The 19393-nt window shown below is 45.7% G+C and overlaps 1 protein-coding gene across 1 annotated transcript in view; it reads left to right on the top strand.

The window, feature by feature from the left end:
• The first annotated feature begins 1323 nt into the window (after positions 1–1323).
• Positions 1324–19393, top strand: part of MICOS10 (mitochondrial contact site and cristae organizing system subunit 10) — a 34770-nt gene continuing 16700 nt past the window's right edge. The window contains exon 1 of the mRNA XM_037032825.1: positions 1324–1479. Coding sequence (XP_036888720.1) covers positions 1416–1479 — 64 coding nt within the window. The 5' untranslated portion in view covers positions 1324–1415. The remainder of the gene's footprint in view (positions 1480–19393) is intronic.

Raw genomic sequence — 19393 nt, 5'->3', positions numbered from 1 at the left:
ACAGGAACGGTACAGCCTCCATTCTCAAGGAGCTCACAGCCACATCTGGGAGACACACAGTTACAATACAATTGATATGTATTACAGCTCAGATGAGAGCTAGAAGGCTGGTCACAGAAGAAGCCTCCCATGAAAGTACGGGCTCTGTCATAGCAAGGGCTGGTGCAGCAATTCTGCTGTTAAAGTTGCCAAGGACAGTTAGGTAAAAACATACACAGGTGAATGAACTTGATCCAGTTCAACAAATCTTTCATAGTCGACCTTACTGCCCAAGGCACTGTGCTCTGAACTGGGAGTGTTCAGGTGGACAGGGGGCACCTGAAGGCTCTTAATGACTTCCATAATACTTTTCCTGGCAAATGCAAATTTCTACAAAGAGGTGTTTCAATGAATGGAGTGAATTGTAGGGGTAGGCAAGCTCCTGTGACAACGAGATGGTGAAGGGGGCCTCTTAGGTCTCTTATTGTAGGCCTCCTGGAATAAACTTGTTGAAGCGTGGCTACTTGTACTATATAAATGACAGTCTCTGACAGCTTCTAATCAAAGGAATAGTATAGTCAAATTGGTATTTATTAATAGGATGGAGGAAGGAAGACCAAAATCAATAACACCAGCAAGGAGGCTGAATTAAGAAGGCAAAGCGTGGGGTAGACGTTTGGTGTGTAGAATCTGGCAGTTGTGCAAGTACTCAGGGACAGTGTGTAGAGTGAACAGAGCATCGATGGCAGGTACCCTGTGAAACGCTCTTTCAGCACCTGGCAGAGAAAAGGCAGCCCTGGAAGGACACCTGAAGAGGAGCGAGAGGAGGACTAGGAGAGACTGGTGTACTGGGCGTCCAAACGAGCGAAGAGAAGGCGGGGACAAGGAGGATCAGGAAGGAGGGAGCAGTCGTGTCCACTGCTGTAGAGAGCTCCAAAAAGCCTCCACGTGATCGGCAATAGGGGACCTTTAGCCAGAGCAGTTTCTATGTAAGTGGCGCAGGTGGGAGTTTCACTGCAATAAACGAGTGAATGAGGGAGTAGAAAAAGTCAAGGTGAGGACGAAAATGAATGAATAAATCAAGCGCTGTGCCCTCACTTGCCTTGGGGATTTCCAGAGCCAACGTCGGGAGCTGGTGCGGAGGAAGGGCCTTCCAGACAGGGCTCTGGCTGCCACCTAGGAAACCTGAGAGCCTCGAAACCCTCAGGTAGGCGCGGCTCCAAGGTCAGGGTCACCTCGGGCCTCTCGGCAACCCGTCACCTTGACGACCAACTCAAAAAACTGTGACGGGCGGAAGCAGTTAGATCATCTCGCGATATCTGGCGGCCGACGCCGGTCTTCTGGGCCTGGGAACCGCGGCCAGCTCTCGCGAGTCTTCCCTGGAGTCGGAGCGCGGGGCCGGGTGGTAAGGAAAGCTGTAGTTCAGGGCGAGAAACATGTCGGAATCAGAGCTCGGCAGGAAGTGGGACCGGTGTTTGGCGGATACGGTCGTCAAGATAGGTAAGAGGCTCCTCGCCCCTGGCAGCCCCCGCCCGGAGCCGATGAGCCAGCTCGGGGCCCCGCTGACCTGGAGGGCGGAAGGGAAGCTTCGCGAGAGGTCAGGCCGCCCGGCCTGTTCCAGTCCCTCAGGCCAGGGCCAGGTGCCCGAGCCCGGGCTGGAGGTCACTCGGGCGGTGGGGGGCACGGGCCGGAGGAGCCAGGGCCGCGCCGAGTGGGAGTAGTGGAGTTGCGGCCCCGAGGAGGTGGGGAGGGGGGGTTGGGTTGGCAGGTGGCACGATCGCGTGCCAGAGGCTCGAAATTCTCCCCGGGGCCACATCTCCGGCACGGGAAGTGGAGCCTGGTCAGGAGGCCAGGTCCCACCCCAGCTGAAACTAAAGTGCCTTCTAAAGGAGGTCATCGGGAGCACTTTATAACACCGCCAGGCCCTAACGTGAGTTGCTGTCATTCCCGAGTTGTAACCTGATTTATCCGGTCTGAAACCGGAGAGACTCCGTGACGGTGAGCTGGAATGAGGATTGTCCTGGAAAGTAAAAGACATTGGTCACTTTGTAGTCCTTAATGTAACTGTAGCCTTTTCACATGGGCTCAGGGACGACACGCATTACCAAGAGGGAATTCCTTTACGGAACGCAAAGTGCCAGACACTGTGCTGGGTGCGCAACTTCATTCATTATCCCATTACAGGTCATGAAATTGAGAGGCCGGTGAAGGGATTTCCCCGGGGTCTAATCAATGGCAAAAGTGATTATTTATCCCAGGCTTTCTGGCCTCAGGTCCCATGCTCTTTGTTCCATACTCATTTTTATTAACCAAATTTGATGTTTTGGGGTGGAAATCTTAGAGTACTTACTAGGATTGTCCTTGAATGCAATATAGGAAAAGAAATAAGATTGCAAGCTCTGTGATGGCAGAGATGTTTTTGGTTTATTCACTGCTGTATCCCCAACCCCTGGAAGGCTGTTTAGTAAAAGTCGTTGAGAAGAGTGAATAAATGAAGTAATGTATCTCAGGTATTCAACACCACTTCACCCTTGAATTCACTACTTACCAGCTGTGTGATTTAGTGCAAGTTAATTAACTTGTCTATGCTGTTTTGTCATTTGTAAATGGGCAAGAAAAATGATTACCATCTCATGGACTTGTGAAGATAACATGAGTTAGTTTTATGTAACGGCTTGAATATGACTCACTAAGAATGGATTATTTTGGAAGTGACCAAAGAAATACACAATTTTTGTTAACAGCTTACAAGGAAGTGAGGTAACACTTCCTTAAATGGTGGGAAAGAGACAGATTTACCTAAAAGGATTATGAAGAGTGAAGGTCAGAAAAATACATAAGATACTTAGCAGAGTGCCTGGCACTGTGCGTGCATTAAATCCCAGTAGTGATTGCTGATAGTAGGATTGTTTTGCCAGTGACAGTCACGTGAGGCAGGGTGCAGTGCCGGCTTTTGTGAGTGGGACAGTGGTTGGGGGTGTGGCATACACAGGTAAAATAGATGAAGCGCGGTGATGTGTGACTACAGATAAAAATTAAAATGAATGATTCCGACTCTTTCTGCTATAGCACTATTATAAATCATGTAAGTAGATTGATGGACTAAGGTCATCTAGAAAGGGTTTGCACGGGGAATGGGCCCTTTAGCTGACCTTTGGAGAAGGACTTGGACGTGAATGGTCAGGAAGGGCAGGAGAACTGGAGCAGAAGCCTAGCAGAACGTACACGGAGGAGGAGACTGAAGCCCCGGGAAAGGTCAAGTGGCTGGAAGCGGAGGAGCTAGTTAGAACCCAGGCATTGTCATTTCGGCACTCCTGTTCCTCAGGGAAGGCTGGTTCAGGTGAAGTCAGAACTGTGACATGTCTTGGAGAGATTCCACTTTGACTTTAAGGCTTTTTTACATGCATTCTGTAGATTCAAGGCCTCTGTTTTAGATTAAAGCTACTACTTCATGCTTCCAGGCAGGGCTCATTACATGTAGGCCGGTGGGGAATCATGGGATGGCTTTAAACGACAAATACTTGTTGAGCTCTGGGCCAGTCCGTGGGCGAATAGAGAAGCAGAAGGCATTTCACTGCCCTCAGCAGGGAATTGGTGTGATAGAATGAAATTTTCGTGTTGTTCTGGCAGTGTTTTATACAGAACGAATTTGGAGTAGAGAAGGCAAGCAGAACTGTAAATGTGAAGCGATAAAGTCTGAACTGCTAGGCCAGAAAGAAATATTCGAGAAACTCCAAACTTTTTCCCCATTTATAAAATGAAAACAGTATAACCCACTTCCTAGACCAGCACAGTGACAAGGATGGAGTAGGAACTCAGTAACTGCTATTTTTTCTTATTTTTTCTCCAATTGGTTAACTTTACCTTATCTTCATTCCATATAAAGATGACTCCTGGCCCTGGCCGGGCGGCTCAGTTGGTTAGAGTGCTGACCCAGTGCACCAGGGTTGCGGGTTCAATGCCCCAGTCAGGGCACAAACAAGGGGCAACCAATGAATGCATAGGTGGGTGGACAACAAGTCCATGTTTCTCTCTCTCTCTCTCTATGTCTTGCTCCCTTCCTCTCTCTTTAAGAATTTATATATATGACTGCAAGGTTAGAACTTGGGTAAGTGGTAATGCCATTGACCAGAATTTGGAAGTAAAACAGAAGTGGAGTATGTGTACCTTACTTACACCAAGTAACATATAGTTACTTAGTAACTGGTTACATTTAGCAGGAGAGAGACTATAGGGAGAAAACAAGGTCATGATTTTGGTTGCTTTTCTAAAGCTTACGTAGTTGAATTTGAGAGTGATAACGGAGAAGTTGAAAGGGGAGCTGAGTTCAGATTTTGAGGCGGTTGTCCCTTTAGTGATGGTCTTAGAGATGGGGCATAAGAGGGGCGAGGCGCGGAGTCTAACTTTGGGAGGCTTTATTCAGTCTGAGGGTCCTTGAGGTTGTGGGGGCGAACTCTTTTCTGCGGTGAGTGTGCCAGCTCCTGCTCCTTCAGGTGGCAAGAACTCCTTAAACCTCTTGGGAGGTGCGCTTTTCTAGTGCTCCAGGATGGGAGTGGACTCCGAATGGCAGCCCGGCAGAAGACGGGGGGGGGGGGGGGGGGGGNGGGGGGGGGGGGGAGGTTTAGAAGAGTCAGGCGGGGAAGGAGGGGCCAGCGCAGGTGTCAGTCACCTCTTGATACTTTTACACTCTCCGCCCTGACCAAGCCCGAAGGGCAGCCATGGTGAGTGGACAGCTCCCTTTGTACGCACATCTCTGTTTGGCTAAAGCCTTTTTGTTTTTGCCCCACTGGTTTGCTGGGGGGGGAAGACTATTTTAATTACTTATGTTTGGCCTAGATGTTGCACAGATATGTTAGATAGCCCTTGTAAACACAAACCTTAGCATTAAAAATACTTTTTAAAAAAGCATTTCCTTTTTTAAAAAAAGATTTTATTTGTTTTTAGAGAGAGGGGAGTGGAAGAAGAAGGAGGGGGAGAGAAACATTAGTGTGTGGTTGCCTGTCATGTGCCCCGTTCTAGGTAACTGGCCCACAACTCAGGCATGTGCACTGACTGGGAATTGAACCGGTGACCCTTTGGTCACTTGCTTAATTCACATGTTTGATCATGTGTCCTTATGCTTTGGGGACTTTTATCACCTTTTTATTTCACCTGGGGATGTAAATTACTGTCAGTAAATCTTAATGTTAAAGGAGTATTAGAAGTGTTTGGAAATAGTCGACTAAGAAACATAAACCAGAGAGCACTTTTACTTTCAAACAAGTAGAGAGTGATGCTCTAAATGCTAGTGCCAGCGCCTTACTGCAGGGAATTAAAAGGGGATGAAGGATATTACATTTCATGAATGTCATGTTCCGTTAGTTTTATGTGAATGCATCATTAATGGCTTTTGATAATTTTATGGATTTATTTTTAACTTTGTTATCAGATTTATTGGGTGCTCTGGTTTTCTTTCCTCACTCACTTAAGGGCCTGTGCCGTTTGTTTTCCTTGTAGTGCTGAGTAATTTGTCTTGTATGCACCCGCATACATCATACATTCTTGTTAATGAAAATAGGAAGATTAGGCTCTTGCCAGTATAGACTGGATGGGAGGTTCTGTATATTCTGTTCCCAGGGAAAATCAGATTCCAGATGAGAAAGCCGTAGACATGAGGCCTGTGGAGGCACCTCCCTGTGGCCTGAGTGTCTCTGAGCCCTCCTGCACATGTGGGTCGCCGAAGCCCCACCACTGCCTCGGGGTCCTGTTGTGACTCCCTCCTGAGTGCTGAAGGCCAGCACTGGAGGCTGCATCTCGTGACCAAGGTAACGTGTGTGTGACAAAGGCCAGAGCCCGAGCGCTGCAGATTTGCAGGAGACTTGGAGGAAAACCTGGTTCTAGTACTTCCTGGGTTCACGTGGAGGTCCTGGGAATCCCTAACGTGACTTGGAAAGCTATGAAATTGGTGGTGTCCCTCTTCCCAGCATTTCACTCCCACTGTGAGACCAGAATAAGGGATATCCAGTGTTACTAATCCGTGTGTTGGCCAGGAAATCTGAAATGGGGGAGGGGTGGGCCAAGGCTGTTCATACTTGTCTGAAAATGGCTGTTTTTGCAAGACTGGTATATTAAGCACTACAGTGTTTTTCATTTTCTTTGTGACAAGGAAAAATGCAAGCCATGGGCTTTTGTAAGCAGCCCCTAGAATGTATTTCATTCAGTGGACCATGGTAGCATTCATGTGCCTTTGCTTTTCTTTTACCCATCTTTTCCCATTAGAAATAAATGCACTTCCAGTAAGCAGCCTCTCTGTGCCTTTTCCCCTCATCTATAAAATAATAGTACCTGCCTCAGGGGGTTGTTGTAAGTAAGGAAATGAAATAATCCCTAATAAGCAATGAGGACATTAGCTGTTCTTGATAAATGTTAGCTGCGTTAGCGATCATAAGTTAACACATTTGCCCTGATCTTGGCTATTGTGAGTGGTGTGGAAACTTGACTACACACATGCACACGTATGCACACACATAGTCTGTCTGGGAAAATGTCCAGCCATTGTTAATGTAACGAGAGCAGTTTGCACAACACCTATGTAACCTGGCAACCAGGGAGACTGGACTGGAATGTGCATGGGTGAACAGTGACGACTTCACTGTACTAGTCAGTGAGGGTGGTAGACACTGTTGACTGAGCAGGTGCACTGTGTGGCCATCACATTCAAAATGGCTGAGCGAGGAGAGCAATGAATCTGCATCAAGGATGGTTCAGAGGCTCTGGGGGTTGATGCAATGAGTGCGGCACAAATGAAAGTGAGGCACATACGCTTCAAAGATGGTTGAGAAGCTGTTGAAAGTGATCCATGTTCTGGAAGAACTGCAACAAGCAGAACACCTGAGAATGTTGAACATGAATGGGCTGCAATAACAAAGATCGGTGATCGACAATGCGAGAACTAGAAACGAATCTGGGGATTCCAAAACCTACTGTGTCTGAGATTTTGATGTAGGGCCTTGGCAAGAAACGTATTGTGGAAAAATTTGCTCCATGGCTTCTGTTACCAGAGTAGAAGGAATGCTACTCGGTAGCAGTTGCTAATAATTTGATTCAAGCTGCTACCAATGAACCAGATTTCCTCAAGGCTGTAACTTTGAAGGAGACTGAGGTGTCCCATGCCTGGGGTCATTGCCCTGTGTACAGTGTTTCTTGTGTTTTGTATCTGCTTCAATAAATGTCTCTATTTTTTATAGTACATGGATGGATACTTTCTAGACAGGCCAGAACTGTGTGTGTGTGTGTATGTGTGTGTGTGTAACAATTACATATAATCATTAATGTATATTCTTCCCAACGCAATACCAAGGATTGTGACAAGCCTGGGGTATGGGGGTTCCACGGATGAATAGGCACTGGACCTCCCCTTGAGGGGCTTATCTCTTTTTTTTAAGGTTTTATTTATTTATCTTTAGCGGAGAAGGAAAGAGAGAGGAAGAGAAATATCAATGTATGATTGCCTTTCATGCGTCCCCTGCTGGAAACTGGCCTGCAACCCAGGCATGTGCCCTGACTGGGAATCGAACCTCCATCCTTTGGTTCGCAGGCCCGCGCTCGAGCCACTGAGCCACACCGGCCAGGGCAAGGGGCTTATCTCTTTGAGGAGTGTGAAAAGGAGGTGGTGACATTGGAGTTTCATCTTGGGACAAGATGTAGGCATTCAGTAGGCGGGCCAGGTGGAGGACTGCATTCCAGGCCCCAGAAACTGTCCAGGTAACATCTCAGGGGAAAGACTTTGAGTCCTGCAGGGAATGATGGTAATGGCTGCCATTTATTGAGGACTTACCATGTCCCAGACACTGTGCTAAGCGTGTTACATGCATTATATCATTCAATCCTGTATTTTCCTGATGTTTTTCCAATTTTGTATTGTGACAAAATATGCGTAATACAATCGATCGCTGTAACCATGTTTAAGTGCACAATAAGTGGCAGCATCACACATTCACACTGCTGTGCAGTTGTTACTGTCACCCATCTCCATAACTTCTTTTCTCCTTTTAAAGCTGAAACTCTGCCCCCATGTGATAACGACACCCCGTTCCCACCCCGCCCCCCCCAGTCCCTGGCAGCCACCACTCCACTTCCTGTCTCCGTGATTTTGACTGTTCTAGGGGCCTCACGTGAGTAGAATCGTGCAGTATTTGTCTTTTTCAGACTAGCTTACTTCACTTCGTGTTGTGCCTTTGAGTTTCATTCATGTCGTATCATACGTCAGAATTCCATTCCTTTTTAAGGCTGAATAATATTTGTGTATGTGTGTGTTCACTTGTTCATGGACACTTGGGTTGCTTCCACATTTTAGCAATTGTGAGTAGTGGTGTTATGAACATGGGTGCATACCCAGAAATGGAATTATTGGATCATATATTCATTCCATTTTTGATATTTTGAGGATCTGCCATACTGTTTTACATGGCAGCTGTACCATTTCACATTCCTACCAACAGTGCACAAGAGTCCCAATTTCCCTCCCTTCCTCCCTCTCTTTCTTTTCTTGATAGTAGCTGTCGTAGTGGGCGTAAGGTAGTATCTTATTGTAGTTTTGATTTGCATTTCCCTGATGATTGAAGGTGTCGAACATCTTTTCATGTGTATGTTGGCCATTTGTTTATCTTCCTTTGAGAAATCTTTTCAATATCTTTGTTGTTGTGTTTTAGGCACTCGTTCTGTGTATATTCTGGATATTAATCTCTTACTAGATACATGGTTTTGCAAATATTTTTTCCGGTATGTTGGATGCCTTTTTACTCTGTTGATATTGTCTTTTTTTTGAGCTTCAGGAGACTTTATTGATCTAACAGTTGAGGATGAATTCATGCACAGGCAGGTGGTAGTGGTGGGGTGGCCATGGCTGCTTGTGTATCTGGTCCAGTGGCTGCTGGGAACCACATCTGGGGGCCACGTGACGCCATCCCAACTGCCGAGCACTTGCACCTGGAAGGCAGACAGGGGTGGGGTCCCATGCCTGGTGATCGAACCTTCCCTGGGGGACAGTGGCCTCTCACACAGTGTGAGAGGAGGTTTGTAAATGTGTGTAAGAAAGAGAGAGAAGAGAGAATTACATTTTTTTCCCCAAACTGCAAAAGGAAGTTCTACAACTTGGTGGGTATTGATAGGCTGATGCATTGACTGATTGATTGATTTTTAAATTTTATGGAACAGTTGTTCATCATCCATTTACCTCATTTCAAACACACATACTCCGCCCCCCCTCACCCTCGTTGTTGGGCGATGCTAAAATGGACAGCTGACCGACATTGCACCAGTGTTCCCAACACCCACCCATTTGTTGCCTTTGGGCTTCGTTGTGTTATGATACTGTCTTTTTTTTTTTAAGATTTTATTTATTTATCTTAGAGGGGAAGGGAAGGAGAGAGAGAGAGAGAAACATCAATGTATGGTTGCCTCTCTTGCATCCCCTGCCAGGAACTGGAAACTGGCCTGCAACCCAGGCATGTGCCCCGACTGGGAATTGAACTGCAATCATGTGGTTCGTAGGCCCGCGCTCAATCCACTGAGCTACACCAGCCAGGGCGACAATACTGTCTTTTGATGGGCACAATTTTTAACTTTTCATGGAGTCCAGTTTGTCTATTTTTTCTTCGTTGCTTGTGCCTGTGGCTTCTGAGCAGGAAAAACCTCCATGTTTCTCTTTTATTCACATACCCCCAGAACTTCTGGCGTCAAATGTGGGAGTTTTCCACTCTAGGCGATTCTTTGACACCAGCTAGATGTCCTGTAATTCAATTCAGTTCTGACACTAACTGAAGTTAGCACAGACCCCCCCCCCCCCCACCACCTGTCCCCCATGCTGAGGGCTGTTTCCCATCCTTCTGGCCACACCTCAGGAGACAGTCACAAGTGCAGATTGTGACCTCTGCTTCTGACTGGCTGGCTGTGTGAATCAGTCTCCCCCAACCCCCTCCTAGGGTTTGATAATTTGCTAGAATGGCTCATAAAACTTGAGAAAGCAGTTGCTTTACTAGAGCACCAGTTTATTACCAAGGATATTAAAGAATGTGACTAAATGGCCAGACAAAGAGCTAGATACACAGGGTAAGACCCCGAAGAGGTCCCAAGGGCAGGACCTGTCGTTTCTGGGGTTAGGGTGTGTCACCTTTGAAGTTGCGGGTGTGCTCACCAACGTGGAAGCTCTCAGAATCACATACTTTGGGGGATTTTTATGGATGCTTCATCAGAAAGGTACGGTCAGTCCTTGGTTAATTCTAGCTCTTCTCCTCTTTTTGGAGAATGGGGAGGGGCAGGGGAGGCCGAAAATTCCAAGCTTGGCTTGGTCTTTGTGGTGACCAACCCCCATCTGAGGCTACCCAGGAGCTCACCAAGAGTTGCTTCATTACAAGGAGACACTCCTATCACCCAGGAAATTCCAAGGGGTTTAGGAGCTCTGTGCCTGGAACTGGGGACAGAGGACCTCTATGTGTATGTATATACATATTTATTTCCTATTATTTTACAGTGTTGTGTCCACAAAGTCATTGCCAAACCCAATGCAATGAAGCTTTCGCCATATGAAGCCGTATAAAGAGCTTTATAGTTTTAGGTTTTGTATTTAGATCTTTGAGCCATAATGAGTTAATTTTTGTATTTGGTGTCAGGTAAGGGAGGGTCCAACTTTGTTCTTTTGCATATAGATCCCCAGTTTTCCTAGCACCATTTATTTAAAAAGATTGTTCTTTCTTCATTGAATGGCCTTGACACCCTTGTCAAAATCACTCGATCAGACACGAGGCTTGTTTCCGGGTTCTCTGTCCGTTGGTCTGTGTGCCTTGACACCAGCAGCACTGTTTCGATTACTGCAGCTTTGTAGCAAATTTTGAAATCGGGAAGGGTGAGTTTTCCAGGCTTGCTCTTATTTTTCAAGATTATTTTGGCTTTTGAAGGTCCCTTGATATTTCCTGTACATTTTTTAATGTTTTTTTTTGGTTTCTTTAAAAAATACATCATGGGATTCCAATAGGGCTCTGTAGATCGCTTTGGGTAGTATTGGCATCTGTTACCAAATAACGGTCTGTGGTATGGAATCCTGCATTCCGTTTATCCATCTGTCAGCTCATGGGCATTTCCGCTGTTCACACTTTCTGGCTGTACAAGTGTGTACAGGTGTTTGTGTGGACATAGATTTTCATTTCTCTTGGATATGTAACAGGATGGAATTGATGCACTGAGACAAAACATTGAATGTTAAGTTGAAGAGTGACATGGCTGAATTCTAATGTCAGAAAAATCACTGAATTAGCATGAGAATCAATCAGAAAGGGTCAGAGTGAAGACAGAGAGGTGGGTTAGCATATTATTGCAAGATCATGCCAAAGATGGTCAACATAGAGGGAACCAAGACCAGGTGAGGGCAGGAGTGGAGTGGACACAAGTGATGGTGACAGTACATGGTGATACTCACAGAGCCTGAAATGTAGACCCAGGAGTGGGAGGGCAGAGTGGTGCCTCGCCTGTGTAACTGGAGAATGGTGTTGGAGTTGACCAATAAGAGAGGCGGGAGGGGACCCCAAGTAACATTCTGTGCTTTATTAATTTCTGGTTTGTCTTGAGATGGGTCATCAGTTATATGCAGGTCAGTTAACAGAATGAAAGTTACTGCTTTGCTGTATGTTCATCTTCATTAAAAAAAGGGGGGTTTGGCCTTGTCCCTTCCTTGTTGAAAAGTAGGACAGGCCTTTCCAGTGGTGATGACCTCCGCACGAGAACACCCCTCTCACTAAGGCTCTCCTTCGTCGCTCTCCGGAAGAGGAGACGAGGAAATGCAAGAAGCACCTGGTGCAGACCCCAGTTCCTGCCCCATGGACGAGAAATGCCCGGGATACTGTAAAACCACCTCGTCTGTAGTCCTGCACAGACGGTGGCCTCGTGCGCTGGCTGCGTCTCCATCCTCGTCGCCTGCAGGAGGGGCAGCCAGGCTGACAGAAGGCTGTTCCTTCAGAAGGAAGCAGCACTAAAAGCACCCCAAATCAGGACAAATGGGGAACCATCCCAACAAACGCATTTTGAATTTAAAAAAAGGTAGGGTAGTAAGTGACTTAGCAGCTAGTCCTCCTCAGAATTAGCCACCAGGTTTTGTGTGCTCATCCATTAGTCAATCGAGTGTAGTTCAATTCATTGTTCCCGGCCATTTTAATGTTAAAAAATACTACACCGAAAGAGGCTGTGAATAAAGTCATGGAAAAAGAAAGCAAATTGCTGTTTTTCTTTAAATATCAGTTCATCTGATAAGTGTGGGTTACCGCAAAGTCGTGGTGGTTCACCAAAAATTGCCTTTTGGGGGCCTGTGTTTGCCAGCTGATGCCTCTCCATTTCGGGGAGTGATACCAGTCAGGCTAAACTAAAACACTTCAAAGGGTTCTTTTTGTGTTTAGGTTTGGGTTTCAAATTAGTACATGTTAATGGTTGAATTAGTAGGCAGGTTTTGTTACGTGTATTTCTAAACAGGGTATTTATTTCTAAGCAGTTTCTAAACAAGTGCAGAAATACTTTTCCATTGGCAGCAGCCGTACATGAATAATGGAACATTGCGATCTTGCTAGAGGAGACTTTCCTGTTAGTGTTACAGAGTAATGTCATTAGGCGCTATATGGAGCTTAAAAACATATTTAAATTTTTGTCTGGCTGTGGTTTTATGCTTTCCTAAAATGTGGGCTGAAATAGTTTATTAGTAAATATGCTGAATTGCTTTCTCTGGCAAGTGCATTTTAGTATAGAATCCAAGTAAAAACACAAATATTTACTTATAAAAGTCATTTGGTGTAGTAATATTTTTACTACGGCCACTGACCCACTAGTGAGATGTTAGGGCATTGCTGGGTTGGATCCTGTTTCTTTAAAGGCCAAGAGAGGGAAAGAGAGACGAAGCCAACATTAGTTTCGATGCTGGGTGTTTGCCATCACGTTTGGTGCACTAACACATTGCCCTTTTACTCTTCCAGCAACTCGGTGAGGAAGTTTATCTTTGTTTTTCTCGCAAGAAAGATAATATTCAATGATATTTATAGAAATCGAGAAGCTTATTTTAAAATCTATATGAAAAAGTAAATAATCAAAATAGCCAAAGCAGTTATGTACTTATTAATAAAAATTTTATGTATTTATTTTTAGGGAAAGGGAAAAAGGGAGGGAGAAAGGGGGAGAAGCATCGAGGTGAGAGAAACATCGATCGGTTGCCTCTGCCACGCGCCCCATCTGTGCACCGAACCTGCAACCTGAGCATGTGCCCTGACCAGGAGTCAAACCAGTGACCTTTCGCTTTGCCCAGTGACACCCAGTCAACCGAGCGACACCGGTCAGGGCAGCCAAAGCAGTTTTTGGAAAGAAAACCGAGTTGTAGGAGTAACATGACCTGATTTCAAGGCTTACTGTAGGCTGCAGTAGATACGACGCTGGTGTCGGAGGAGGGATGTACGCACGGATCAGTGGGATCAGCTACGTCCAGAAGTTCTCGTACCCCATAAACGTGTGGTCAGGTTATTGTTGACAGAGATGCCCAGTTGGTTAATGGGGAGAAGGATCTTTTCAGCAGATTGTGTTAGAACTACTGTATATCCAGTAGAGAAAACAATGAACCTCATTATCACATGTAAAAATATTAGCTTGAAAGGATCACAGACCTAAACGGAGAAACTAAAACTATAAAGTCTCTAGACGAAAACAGGAGAAAAATATTTGTGACCTTGAGTTCAGCAAAGATTTATTAGGGTACAAAAAGCAAAAATTCACAAAGAAAAATTGACGTACTGGATTTGATCAAAATATAAAATTTTTGACTTCCGGCCAAGATGGAGGCGTAGGTGGAAACACTGCCTCCTCACACAACAAAGTTTAAAGACAACAAAGTTTTAGTAACAAAAATGCAACCAAAACACAGAAAATTGAACTGTACGGAAGTCTGACAAGAACGAACCATTCAGCCAGACCGGTAAGAGGGGCGGAGCCGGGGGCTGGTGGAGCGGGGGTCCGGCAGGGAAAAGCAGCAGATCCCAAGTGTGGGGTGGCTGGCTGACTGCGGTCACACATTCACACTCAGATAAACCAGGCAAAGGAGCGAGCAGTGAGGCAGACTGCGCAGGCTTGGGCCCCAGCATTGGGAATTAAAGCCTAAAAGCACCAGTTGGAAAGACTTTTGGGGTCGAGGTGCCAGGAGAAGTTCCCAGGCTCACAGAGGGTTTGTTGGAGAGACCCACAGGGTCCTAGAATGTATACAAGCCCACCCACCTGGGAACCAGCACCAGAAGGGCCAAGTTTGCTTGGGGGAAATGGCAGAGGGAACCAAAATTCGAGAGAGGGTGAAACAAATGCCATTGCTCCCTCTCTGACCCCGCCTCCACATACAGCCTCACAACCCAGCGACTGGATTGCCTGGCCCTGGTGAACACCTAAGGCCCTGCCCCTCACTATATAACAGGTGTGACCAGACCTCCCCCCCAAAAAAAAGGCTCAAACGCAAGAACAAATCAAAGCCCCAGAGCCAATACTTTTAAGCAACCAAGAGATAGCCAACCTATCAGATACACAGTTCAAAGCACTGGTGATCAGGATGCTCACAGAATTGGTTGGTTTTGGTCACAACCATTGTGACCACAACCATTTTTTCATTAGATGAAAAAATGAAGGCTACACTAAGTGAAATGAAGGAAATGCACAGGGAACCAATACTGATGGGAAGAAAACCGGGACTCAAATCAATGGAGTGGACAAGAAGGAAGAAAGAAACAACCAAACAGAAAAGAATGAAGAAATAAGAATTCAAAAAAATGAGGAGAGGCTTAGGAACCTCCAGGACATCTTTAAACATTCCAACATCCGAATCATAGGGGTACCAGAAGGGGAAGGGGAATAGGAACAAGTGGAAAACTTATTTGAACAAATAATAAAGGAGAACTTCCCCAATCTGGCAAAGGAAATAGACTTCCAGGAAGTCCAGGGAGCTCAGAGTCCCAAAGAAGGTAGATCCAAGAAGGAACACACCAAGGCACATCATAATTACATTAACCAAGATTAAAATGGAGAGAATCCTAGAAGCAGCAAGAGATAAGGGGACAGTCACCTACAAAGGAGTTCCCATCAGACTGTCAGCTGATTTCTCAAAAGAGACCTTGCAGGCAAGAAGGGGCTGGAAAGAAGTATTCCAAGTCATGAAATCCAAAGACCTACAGCCAAGATTGCTCTGTCCAGCAAAGCTTTCATTTAGAATGGAAGGGCATATAAAATGCTTCTCAGATAAGGTCAAGTTCAAGGAGTTCATCATCACTAAGCCCTTATATGAAATGTTAAAGAGACTTATTTAAGAAAAAGAAGATAAAAAATATGAACAGTGAAAGGACAGCAAACTCACAGTTATTAACAACCACACCTAAAACAAGCAAACTAAGAGGACAGCTAGATCAGGAGTGGAACCATAGAAATGGAGATCACATGGAGGGTTAGCAAGAGGGGAGTGGGAGGAGGAGAAGGGGGGAGAAGGTACAGAGAATAAGTAGCATAGACGGTAGGTAGAAAATAGATGGGGGAGGGCAAGAGTAGTAGGGGAAATATAGAGTCTAAAGAATTTGTGACACATGGACATGAATGAAAGGGGGAATGGTGGAGGAAGGGTGTGCAGGGTGGAGGAGAATGAAGGGGGGAATGGGACAACTGTAATGGCATAATCAATAAAATAAAAAGAAAATAAATAAAATTTTTGTTCTTTGAATGACACCATTAAAAAATTAAAAAAAAAACAGAGCACACTTTCCCTTCCACCTAAGACTGCGTCTCCCTGGCTGAGTTGAAACCGCAAAGATACCTCTCCGGAGCTGAGGAGCAGACCCTGGAGGAGCAGAGCCGAGCCCTCTCGGTGGAGGGGCCCGGGCCTGGCCGCCCCACAGCCGGGCTGTATCCCACTGAGCCGCTCTGCAGCTGCATAGCCGTGCTCCACTGCACCCCCCATGGGGGGTGCTCCTGTTGGTGTCAAGCTGGTGCCAACAACCATGGATTGACACTAGCAACTATCATAGATTTCTTTGCCTCCCTCTTATTTAAAAACAAAAACTCAAGTGCATATTGTCTCTTTAGCCTAAGCAAGTAAATTTTGGGGGAAACAGAGGTGAACCAGGCTGCTCAGTTGGAATTTGCAGGAATCCGGACCCTTCATTCTCGTCCCCAGCAACTGCACCCAGCCGCTGTTACAGAGCCGGCTGAGCAGCCCAAACCTTGCCAGCTCTCCAGACACTTTGTTTATCTCAAATGCTTTGAGTCTGTGAAGGGATAAACAAAATGTGGACTATTATTCAGCCTTAAAAAGAAAAGAAAAGAGGGTGGGGGAATGGTATGAAAGTGGTCAAAAGACAGGCTTCTGGTCGTAAGACACATGGGCACTGGAGATGTGATTACAGCGTGATGACTGTAGTGGGCACACTGTGTGGGTGATTGGAAGTTGCTAACAGTAGGTCCTACAAGGTCTCATCACAGGGGAGAACAAACCACAAACAGCACAGAAAGACAAGCCACAGAATGGGAGAAAACATTCACAATACATGTATCTGATAAAGGAGTTGTTTCCAGAACAAATTAGGAAATCCTAACATTAATCATAAGACAACTCATTTAAGAAAATGGGTAAAATGTTTGAAAACATTTTTTACAAAAGAATTAAAATTGTAATGAGATACCCCTTCACATCCATTAAAATAGTTTAAAATAAAAAGACTGACGGCACTAAGGTTCACGGGGACGCAGAGCAGCTGGCATCTTGCACGCTGCTGCCAGGAGTGTAAAACGGTGCTGCCACTTGGTAAAACTGTTAGGTAGTTTTTATAAAGTCAAACACACCATCTAGTCGTTCCACTCCTAGGGACTAACCCAGGAGACATGGAAACACATCCGCAGAGTCTGGCGTATGAAAGTTCGTAGCAGCTTTGTTCATAATGCCCCAAACTGGAAAGAACCGGATATCCATCACAGATAAATGGATAAGCAAAATGTGGACTAGGCCATAGTTTACAACATTTGGTAGTAGAAAGGAACAAATTGCTGGTGCGTGCAACAGCATGCATGCATTCAGAATCCTTAGGGTGGGTGAAAGGAGCTAGACACAGAAGAGTACATGCTGTCTGTCCTGGGGTTTCACCACCAAAACACCCTCCAAGCAAACAGACAGTACAGGCAGACCTTGGAGGTGGGCGTTCAGTGCTAGACCACTGCAGTAAAGCGGGTGGTAATCTTTTCACTGGCGGAAGGTCTCGCCCTCAGTTTGTACAGGCACGCACCTGTGGAGCTCAGTAGTGCAAGGTGCAGTAAACAACATACGCCTGTGTATGCTTTATGATTCGCATAAAATTCCAGAAAATGAAAACCAACCTGTGATGACGAAGTACGAGAGATAAGTGGTTGTCTGGGGCAAAGGGTGAAGGGAAGGATGGACTGGTGAGGGGCACGAGGAGGCTTTTGGGGGATTACGGTGCTGGTTTCACGTGCGTATACACCTGTCGAACCATTGAATTGTACAGTCTAAAAGGGTACGTTTTATTATGCATACATTGTACCTCCAACAGTTACTTAAAACCAAAGGGATAAAGTATGAAAAGGATATGAAAAATACTCAGTGCCGGTGAAGATGTAAGCAACCAGAACCCTTACTTAGACTGAGCTGGTGGAAGTATGAGTCAGGGTAGCCCTTTGGAAAATGGGTGTTATCTGTTAAAGCTGACTGTGTGTACACCCTGTGACACAGCAGTTCCACGCCTGGGTACACATATACCCAAGAGACATGCATGCATCTGTTTCACCAAATGACTTACACTGGAATGTTCACAGAACAGTACTCGTAGCAGGGTCAACTAGAAACTACCCAACGCCTATCAACAGAATGGGTAAGTAAGTCGTGGTGTACTAATGTAGTGGACTGCTATACAGCGATGAAAATGAATGAACTTCTGATGCATTCAGCCATTCACAACGTTGTCGGGTTAAAGTTCTCACGGCATGATTCCATTTCTGTAAGTTTAAAAGCAGGCGAAAGTGCTCTGCTATTAGAAGTCAAGATGGTTATTTTGGTGACGCTTTGGCTGTTTTTGGACGGAGAGTTCTGACGAAGGGAACACAGATGGGCTTCCGGGGGTGTCGCTTAGCTTCTGTTCCTTGCTCTGGTTGCTGGTGATGTGACCATGTTTAGTTTGAAAATTCATCAACTGGCATACTTAATTGTGCAGCTTTCTGTTTGTATATTTCAATAAAAAGTTTTAAAAAGACGTACTGTCACAGAAGGCTGTCCTTGGTCATTATAAAGTGAGAAGAGCGAGTTGTAGAACATCATGTATGATATGATACTATTTGTATAAATGGACTGGTAAACTTAATCCAAAGTGTCCCTTGGGAATAATAATGATTCTTGGAGGGGAGGATCATTAACTTTGCTTTTTGTAATGTAAGCAAATAAACAAATGACAACAGTTTCTTTTCAAAAAATGGTTTACTACTGAATTCAGTTGGTTCCCATAGTTGAAGACTGTGAATACTCTAAATATGTTAAGTCAGTTTTGTAAGTGAACAGGTTAGTAGTTTAAAGTGGAAGTCCAACTTTGAAATTATGTTGGTCTCTATTAATGAAGTTTCTCATTGACTGACAGGTTGAAAGGATATACTTGCTCTTGGGAGATGCGATGATGTCCCATTGTTGTTTTTCTTGGATGGCCCCGTTTTAATAACCTCCACGAATTCACAGACTTACAGAATGATAGAAGATTAGAGCTGGAAGAAGCCTTAGGAAGTCACTGTTGTTAAATGCCTTCCCGAGTACCCTGGGGGGGGTGGCCACTGAGTAGGAGTGGGCACAGAGAGGAAAGTGAGGGGAGGCTGGGAAAGTGCCTTCTAATCAGGCTTCCAACCCGCTCTCCCCCGCTGCCCCGCAGAGCAGCTCCACTTTGGTCTGCTTTATTTTTCTGTTTTCTGTATCATGCGTACTTTATTTGGAAAAATAATTTGATTCTCTGGGGGTTGGGAAGGCTGGTAACACTAAGTTATTTCAACTCTCTCGTTTCACAGATTAGAAAATCGGCACCTGGGGAGACCGAGACCTTCCCCGGGCCCATCCATCGGGCAGGGCAGTGTGTTCAGAGCCTGTGTCTTTCTCTGGGTGCTGGGCCCATTTGTCCCTGAGACTGCTGTCTTCTGTTCCCAGCGAACAGCTCTTCTCCTCCTGGATTTAGCCAGCCGCTGGGGTCCCACCCACTGGGCACAGGCTTCACCCTCTCCATTCCCCCACCGCTGACCTGGAACTAGTTCGGAGCTTGGTTTAGGATACTGTTCCTGCTGAATGGAGCTGGTTTCTGTTTCAGCTAGAGACCGTCCCCACCTGAGATGGCTGTTTGGGATCACATAA

Source organism: Sturnira hondurensis, unplaced genomic scaffold (genome assembly GCF_014824575.4).
Source record: "Sturnira hondurensis isolate 20B ecotype Veracruz unplaced genomic scaffold, ASM1482457v3 Scaffold0021555, whole genome shotgun sequence".
Taxonomy (NCBI): domain Eukaryota; kingdom Metazoa; phylum Chordata; class Mammalia; order Chiroptera; family Phyllostomidae; genus Sturnira; species Sturnira hondurensis.
The sequence above is the reverse complement of the archived record's forward strand: the minus strand, read 5'-3'. Positions and strand labels throughout refer to the sequence as shown.